The sequence below is a fragment of the Zalophus californianus genome, chromosome 4, assembly GCF_009762305.2.
Source record: "Zalophus californianus isolate mZalCal1 chromosome 4, mZalCal1.pri.v2, whole genome shotgun sequence".
In the NCBI taxonomy this organism is placed as follows: Eukaryota; Metazoa; Chordata; class Mammalia; order Carnivora; family Otariidae; genus Zalophus; species Zalophus californianus.
Genome location: NC_045598.1, coordinates 25,009,725 through 25,017,873, shown reverse-complemented (window position 1 = coordinate 25,017,873; position 8,149 = coordinate 25,009,725). Strand labels below are relative to the sequence as shown.

General features: G+C 50.8%; 1 protein-coding gene across 4 annotated transcripts in view; it reads right to left on the bottom strand.

Annotated features, from left to right (window-relative positions):
• Positions 1–1,545: 1,545 nt before the first annotated feature.
• The window catches only part of AZIN2 (antizyme inhibitor 2), a 44,058-nt gene continuing 37,454 nt past the window's right edge, over positions 1,546–8,149 (bottom strand). Inside the window, exons 11-12 of one of the 4 annotated variants that reach the window (XM_027576291.2) lie at positions 4,461–4,589; positions 1,546–2,496 (exon numbers count right to left, since the gene is read on the bottom strand). In XM_027576291.2, the coding sequence (XP_027432092.1) occupies positions 2,409–2,496; positions 4,461–4,589 (217 nt within the window). In that variant the 3' untranslated portion in view covers positions 1,546–2,408. Of the gene's footprint in view, positions 2,497–4,460; positions 4,590–5,451; positions 6,207–8,149 lie in introns of those variants that run through there. The other 3 variants (XM_027576298.2, XM_027576281.2, XM_027576271.2) reach the window with 3 other exon arrangements.

The following is an 8,149-nucleotide window of genomic DNA, read 5'->3' as shown; positions in this document are numbered from 1 at the left end:
ATAGAGCAGCTCGTACCATGGCATATGTCCTCCCTAAGAACAAATGAAAGCAAAAGAAAGAGAGGGTACCCAAGACAAAAGCTATAGTTTTTGTAATTGAACCTCAGAAATAATAATCCATCACTTCTAACACATTCTATTCATTAGAATGGAATAGAATCAACAAACACAGTCACGGAATCAATAAACAATCTCACCAGGCTGTGAGTACTGGAGTTCAGGATCATTGGTGACATCTTAAGAGACTGCCTACCACATCCTCTTCACTGCCTCCTAGGGAGCCATGTAAAGGGCATAGCTGACCATTTCTCTTTCCTGCTCAGAAACTTCTGTTGACCTGCTGATACCTCAAGGACATACCATTCATAATATGCCCCAACCTCCATTTCCTTCTCATCCTCCATCCAGTACTCCAGTTCCCAAGAAAGAACTCTAAATTATCACACTATTATTCCTTTGTACAGACCATTTCCCTGGTCTGGAATGCTCCCCTCCACCTCCCCTGACTTTTCTACCTGGCCAACTCCTACCCATCCATCAAAGCCCACTGCTTCTGTCCTAACCCTAGCAGGCAGTTACATCTATCCCTAATCAGACCTCCCTTGGCACCCTGTGCTTTCCACTAACAGCACTTACCAGACCTAATCATCAATATTCCCACTGGTAGATCTCACATGATCTTAAACTTAACATGTTCAGAAGTTCATTTCTTTCTTTTTTTAAGATTTTATTTATTTATTTATTTATTTATTTATTTATTTATTTGAGAGAGAGAGAGAGAGAGAACAAGCAGAGGGAGGGACAGAGGGAGAGGGAGAAGCAGACTCCCAGCTGAGCAGGGAGCCCACTGCGGGGCTTGATCCCAGGAACCCAAGATCATGACCTGAGCCAAAGGCAGACCCTTAACCGATTGAGCCAACCAGGCGCCCCCAGAAGTTCATTTCTGCTGATTTTCATATTGATAGGATTTAGCAGATGGATCTTGGAGCCTCACCCTCTTAATTGGAGACGTACAGAACAAGTTATTGAACTTCACCATCTTAATGGATGTTATTAAAATGCCCAGAGAGCAGCCATTTGGTATAGGGTCCTACTAAATAGATACATATGCTACTGTAAAGGCAATTATGGTCCCCGCAGGCTTCCGTAGGGCTGGGTGGATACGATTGAGAGGTTCCTCCAGAGTGGGTCAAGATGCTTCCCAGCCTGCCTTCTGTTCTAGCCAAGCTACTTCCTATGGAAGGCTTAGTCTCCTAACTTGTAAATGGAAATAATTTAAGCAGTTGCTATGTTAGCAAGTCAGGTGCAGTTTTAAGTGCTTTAAATGTTCGTTAATTTAATCCTTAGAACAATGGTATGTGATAAGTACAATTATTCCATTTCACACAGAAACTGTGGCACAAAATGTGAACTTGCCCCAGGAAACGGGCAATCATGACAGAACCAGGATTCCAAAACAGGCAGTGAGGGGTCGGAATCTGTCAAAATAACTCCACAGGCTTGTGCAGATTAAATGAAATAAAACGAGTGAGAGGCAAGGGCAGGGCAAGGCACACAGTTAGTACTCTTTATTATTTTAAAACGTAAAAACAGCTTGGCCTCCAGGTCAGGAATTCGTTCAAAGTCCCTGATTTTCCGCGTGAACTCATCAGGTGTCTCTCCCGGGTATGAAATGGGTGGGCAGAGAGGACACCTGAGACGAGCTTCCAAGCACCCCACAGCAATCGGGTCCTTTTCCTCTAGGATCCTCCCACTTTGTAAGTGAGGCGGAAGTAGCTGGTGGAAACAAACCCACTTCCGGTGTTACTTCGAGCCTTTCACGCCCGGCCGAGTCCAGGTAGCCGCCTTCCCACGCCGCTTTCGTCCCGGGCTGACCCTTTTCCTGTGCGAGCCCCGCCCGCGGCGAAGGTTCGGTTTTCCATTGGTGGAGGCTGGTAGCTGCGTCGGTCTTTCAACCAATGGACTCCGCTCTCTCTTCCGTTTGGTAAGGTCAGCTCCTCCTCCGGGCCGGCAGAGAGCGCGAGAGCGCAGGGCTCGAAGCCTAGGAGGCTGTCTGGCACGGAAGGGACGTCACGCTACCGGAAATCCGCGCCGCCGCGGCTGGCAGCCCGGCGTTTGAGGTTCCGTGAGGCGGTGGCGGAGGGAGTGGTTTCCGCCCTCGGCGGTCTCGCTTGTTCAGTGAGAAAAACCGAGCTCCTTGCACGTAGTCACTCGGCGTGAAACTCTCCCGAGACCAGCGTGCTCGCGCACGACTTAGCAGAGGGACCGCCCGGGGGCGGGGGGGGCAGCTGCTCCGCCTTTGGAGCCCCCGAGGCCGGTCTTGCAGAAGTATCTCCGTTTCACAGATGGGGAAAGCGAAACCGAGACAGAGTAAGGTTACCAGCGGTAGTAAATACAATGCAGGACGCTCAGTAGAGCTGAATTTCGGTGTCATCCCTCCACAAGTAACGTCCCTCTGTAAGAATATCCCACGTATTTTCCGAGACATAACGCTTCCTAAAAAAAAAAAAAAAAAGTCCGTCGTTTGTCTGAATTCAGATCTATCCGGCAGGCCTAGGCCAAGCTCACCCAGCTGAGTGGAAGAGCAGAAAGAGCTATTGAGACACCCTGTATGCCTTCCCGGCTAAGGCTCACCCGTGTGTCGACCTCACTCCGCCTGCGTGTATGCTGAGGTGGCCTGCGGGGGCCCCAGCCCGTGCCGGTCTGCGGTCGGCCCTCTGCGGGGTCCAGGCTGCTGTTCGGGAGCTGAGCCGAAGGGGCCAGGTGCGCGCCTGCCTCACCTCGCCCTCCAAGCCTAGTGTATTCAGAATACACTAAGCATCTACTCTACCAGGCTCAAACCCAGGCTCCAGGTGACACTGGCAGTTAGGGGAAGCTCCCTGTCTTTGTGAGATTAACAAATGTAGAGAAAAATTACCTTGTGATCAACAGTTCTTTAATACCGGTAGATAGATATACAGGATACTGTGAATGCTTAAGCACTACCTAGCAAAAAGGGAGAGACACCTAAGCAGAGACCTGAGAGAGTCCTTCCTTCAACCTTTATTTATGGGACAGCTATGTATAGAGCAGAGTCTAGGCACTGGGGACAGGCAGTGAACAAATCTCTGCCTTTAAGAGCTTAATTCCAAATAAATAGTATGTCAGATGGTGAGCTTTGAGGTGGGGGGAAGAGTAAGGGTAGCAATGGGTTACAAAATGCTGGGGTGGGAATGTTCCTTTTAAAGAGTGGTGGTCAGGAAGGTTTCACTGAGAAGGTGACATTTAAGCAAAGACCTGAAGGGGTGAGGGAGAGAGATCATGGAGCTGTTTGGGGCTCTAAGGATTTTCAGGGATAATCTTGATGTGTTTCTTACCTTAAATAACGCTTTCAAGGATCTAATTCCTATAAAATGTGACTCCACCTAACATAGATGGGGGGGCCACTTTGTATGGTATTCAGAAAAGGCCTTCCCAAGAAGGTGACATTTAAGGTGACCCTTTAAAATGGGAATAAGTCAGCCCAGGAACAGCAGAGGGAACGGCAAGGGCAGAGGCCTGGAGGCAGGAAAGAACTCTGTAAATGTGAGGAACTGAAAAGAGGCCAGTAGGCTGGAGCACGGTGAGAGCAGAGTGGCATGAGATGGGAGAGGTGGGCAGAGGCCTCAGGCAATTTCGCTTTTAGTGGCATTACAGTGGGAATCAACTGAAGGGCTTTCAGCAGAGGACTGACAAGATCAGGTTCAGGTTTCAGTATGATCCCTCTGACTGCTAGGAGGCTGTATTGGATAATTTTGCTGGTTGAATTTACACAAGTTTAGCTGCTCATCCCAGAGGTACCAGGAAGAGGATTTAAAATGGAGCAAAGTGTTGAGAGGGAAGTCCCATCCTGTGGCCTTCCCTGTGGTCCCTTTACAACTGAATGAGCTGGCCTGAGCTTCCAAAGGGAGGGGTGACACCCAGAGAGGCACAGTCTCCCTCCAGAACAGGCATAGACAGAGATGACAACTTGTATCCCTGGGACCTCCATAAGGTTCCCTGGCGGCCACCAGCCCACCAGCTCTTCTCCTTCTGCCCCTTTTGAATATACTTCCAATTATCTTCTCAAAAGATCCTGTCATGTTTCTGTTCCAGAAGCATATGGGGCTCCCTACTGCCTACAGAATTAAGGTCAGACTCCTTACTCTCATTCAAGGTCCTTTATGACCCCACTGCACTGTGAGTTCCTTGAGGACTCATCTCTGCATCACCAGCGTCTGCTACAGGGCATGACCACAGTAAATGCTCAAGGAATACCTCTCAGCATCACTTACTTAGCACCTAATGATGTGCCAGGCTCTGAGCTGAGTACTTTATACCAATAGCCCTCTGAGGGAAATCTATTGAGCAGCTCCATTTTACAGAGGAGGAAACAGATTCAGACAGGTCTGATGCTAGGTTTGTTCACTTGTCCATTTGATATCCGCTTTTTGAGCACTTACTTTGTTCTGAGTAGTGAAGACCTAGCAGTGAAAAAAGTAAAGTTCCTGCTGCCAAGCTCACATTCTGGAGGCGCTGACAGATGATGCACAGAAGAACATGTAATGGAGGGTGGCGAGTGCTGGTAGGTACTGTGAAGAAAAAGAAAACCAGTTGAGGGAGGAGAGAAAGACTGGAAAAGTGCTGTGTTCTAAAGACTGACCAGAGAAGCTTTTGCCTGTAGAAAACATTTGAGTAGAACCAGAAGTGAGTGAGCCCCACAGATAACCCGGGAAGTTCATTTCAGAGTGGGGACAGCATGTGCAGGCCCAGCGTGGGAAGGAAGGACTCTCTCAGGTCTCTGCTTAGGTGTCTCTCCCTTTTTGCTAGGTAGTGCTTAAGCATTCACAGATGTAGGGAGTGTTTGAGGAATGGAGGGGCCAGTGTGTCTGCGGAGGAGTGAGAAAGGGAGGAGGAGAGGGAATCAGAGAAGTAGCTGGATGAGGATTTTAAGTGTTACTCTCGATGAAAGGGGAGTGGCGGCGGCAACTGGCTCCAGTGCTGAGCAGAGTGGACAGCGGAGGGGCAGGAGGGGGCCAGTCCCTGGGCGGGAGGGGTGGCGGCTTGGTCTAGGAATGGCAGGAGCAGGTCCGTGAGCCTCCCAGAATGAGCGAGCGAGCGAGCGAGCCCACAGGAGAAGCCTCAGGAGGTACAGATGGGTTGTGGGGAGGTGTTGAGAGGAGGGTGTCCCTTAGGTGTCCCAGGGCAGGATGGGTCTGGCAGAAGCCAACAGGAAAGTGACCCCCGGGGCAGCCAGCATGGCATGCACGTTCACTGCCAGTGGCCTGCTTAGGGAGGCGCTCAAAGGAGGCAAATGCCTGTGCAGGCCGGGCTCCCGGAGACCCAAGTCAGGTTTCCCTGGAGAGGCCTGAGGGCCTGCACATCCTCCACCTGTTTAATACTCTTCTCTTCACAAAAAGAAATGACAAACAAAAGCAACTGAAATGACTGTTTATTATTCTCAAGCCAATCACAGCAACTTCTGTGTGTATCTTTCTCTCAGAAAAGTATAAATTTCACACTCTTGCAGCAAATGGAACATGAAACATTTGAAAGGCTCCAGTGAGGAATCCGTTCAAACTCCGTGCCAGCCGCTGTCACTTTAAAAGCCACAGAAGCATCTCCCCAGCGAACCTGCCTGAACCCGCCTCGTTCGGAGGAGGCGGCGACGGGCTAGGCCTGGATCTCCCTGCAGCCAGCGGTCTTAGCAGTGCATCTGCTGCTTTTGGAAGCAGATGGCCGGTTCCAGCACAACCTGTGTTTGCCCTCCTTCCCTCTCCTCCAAAGGAGGAGCATGAGCGGGTCCAGATCTGCTCGGGCATCAAAACGGAAGTCTCAGAAACAGCCTCACGCTCGAGGGCTGAGCCCGGCACGGGTAAGATGCAAAACCTGGTGGTGGGTAGAGAAGCAGCGGGCAGTACAGTGACCCTGTCTGCTTGGTCCCCGAGTCTCTTGGGGTCCTGACCTTTCAGCCTGTTTATTGTCGAAGTACCACAAACTAGGCCCAGCCTGGAAAAGGCATCTCTGCTTTTGACGAGCGCCCAGTTCACTCAGAACACGTTGCCTCATGAGGTGACCTCAGAGCCACATGCAGGACCCAGGATTGGCTGAGATGCTGAAACTGGCTGACCAGGTATGATATTGTGACTTATAATAACAGACGTGTTTTGTTTTCATCCCCATTCCTGGCACAGGGATCCTAAAATTTCCTAAGTGACAAGAGCGACAAAGGTGTCTTTTGTTATATCCTACCCTCAAACCCTGGGGAGGGGAGGAGGCTGGAGATTGAGTTCAGTCACTGATGCCAGTGATTTAATCAGTCCTGCCTAGGTAATGAAGCCTCCACAAAAGCCCAGAGGACAGGGTTCGGGGAGCTTCCAGGCCGGTGAACACATGGGAGTGCTAGGAGAGAGATGCCTACGGGGCGCGGGAGCTCTGCACCCTTTCTGCAGAGCTTGCCCCCTGCAGCTCTTTCTCTGGCTATTCCTGAGTTACATCCTTTCATAATAAACCAGTAACATAGTAAGTAAAGTGTTGCCCTGAGTTCCGTGAGCCCTTCTAGCCTATTAACTGAACCCAAGGAAGGGGGTTATTGGAACCTCCAATCTATAGCTGGTTGGTCCAAACACAGGTCACGACCTGGACTTGGAGATCGGTGTCTGAAGTGGGGGGAGAGTGGGGTGGTCTTGTAGGAGTGAGTCCTTAACCTGTGGGATCTGAAGCTATCTCTGGGTAGTGTCAGAATCGAGTTGAATTGGGGGACACCCAGCTGGTGTCGGAGGACTGCTTGGCAGTGTGGGGAAAAAAACCCCACGTACCAGGCTTACCCAGGGAGAAGCTCAAGTGAAGGTATAAAAACATTCATAATAGTATGTCCAGAACAGGCCAGTCCACAGGGATGGGCAATAGATCAGTGACTGCCAGGGGCTGGAGGAAGGGGGAAGTGAGGCGTGAATGCTGATGGGCACAGGGTTCCTCTTCGAGGTAATGAACATGTTCTGGGATTGGACAGTAGTGATGGCTGTGCAGACTCTGTGAATATACTAAAAACCCCTGAATTCTGTACTTGGAAAGGGTGGGTTTTAAGGTCTATGAATTTTATATTTCAATTTTTTTTAATTACAAAAGAAAAAAATCTTTCAGGTCCCCTGTAGCAGCAGGAGGAACTCTAACATCTGATCTCCTTTGCTAAGCAGCTCACCCCCCGCCCCCGGCCGCCCAGTGCATTGCCTGGGACCCTAGCAGTGACAATGAACTTCCAGTTGAGGGGACATCAGTGTCAGGGCCCTTGGCACTGGAGATGGTGGTGCTCTGTGGCCAGCCCGGCTCTGGCAGTTACTGCCTGAATAAGTGAAACCAATCACCCATATCTGCATTGCTCTTACTGCCTTGCAGACGTGCAAGGACAGTAAGGGTGCAGGGTCTCTTCAGAACGTCTCTGACACCCCTCTTTGCTCTTTATCTTTAGTATGAATTTCCAAAGCTGTGTCAGGTACTCAGTTGCCCCCACGTTGCGCCAGGCCTTAGGCGGGGTGTTGGGTTCACATAGAGGCCCCCCACCAGTCGGGAGCTGCAGCTCCAGGGCTGAAGGATGGCAACTCTGACCCCTGCCTCAACCCCTAACAGCTCACTCTTCCTCATGACACCAGGCATAGTGGCCTGTGCAGAGGACAGAGAAGAGTCAGAGAAGCTGGGTGCCGGTGGGAGATGCCCACACTGCAGCTGGGTCAGGACTGAAGCAGAGGGCATGGGGCCATCAGTGTAGGGTGGGAAAGTCTTGGCCCTGGCCTAGCCCAGGCTGCTTTGTGAATTGAACTGCTAGATTCCACTGGAGTATTAAAAAAAAACCCTAAATATTTATTTGCTTCATATTTACAAAGGTGGGAAGGAGACCAAGGGAGACCCCAAGAACACCCCCACACCTGGCTGACCAGGCCCCTTGCGCTGCAGAGGAAGCAGACACAGCTGGAAGGGACAGGATTTATGTTGCATACTTGAACTACAGCGAGTGTAAGACGGGTCCTATTTACAGGGCAGAAACACTACAGGTGGAGCGTGGGGGGCAGCAGAGTGAGCACCAGAGTCCTGGCCAAAGGGTGCCCCTGCTTGCTGCCTTCCCCACGTCTCCCAGAGGCATCTCTGCAGCCCCACT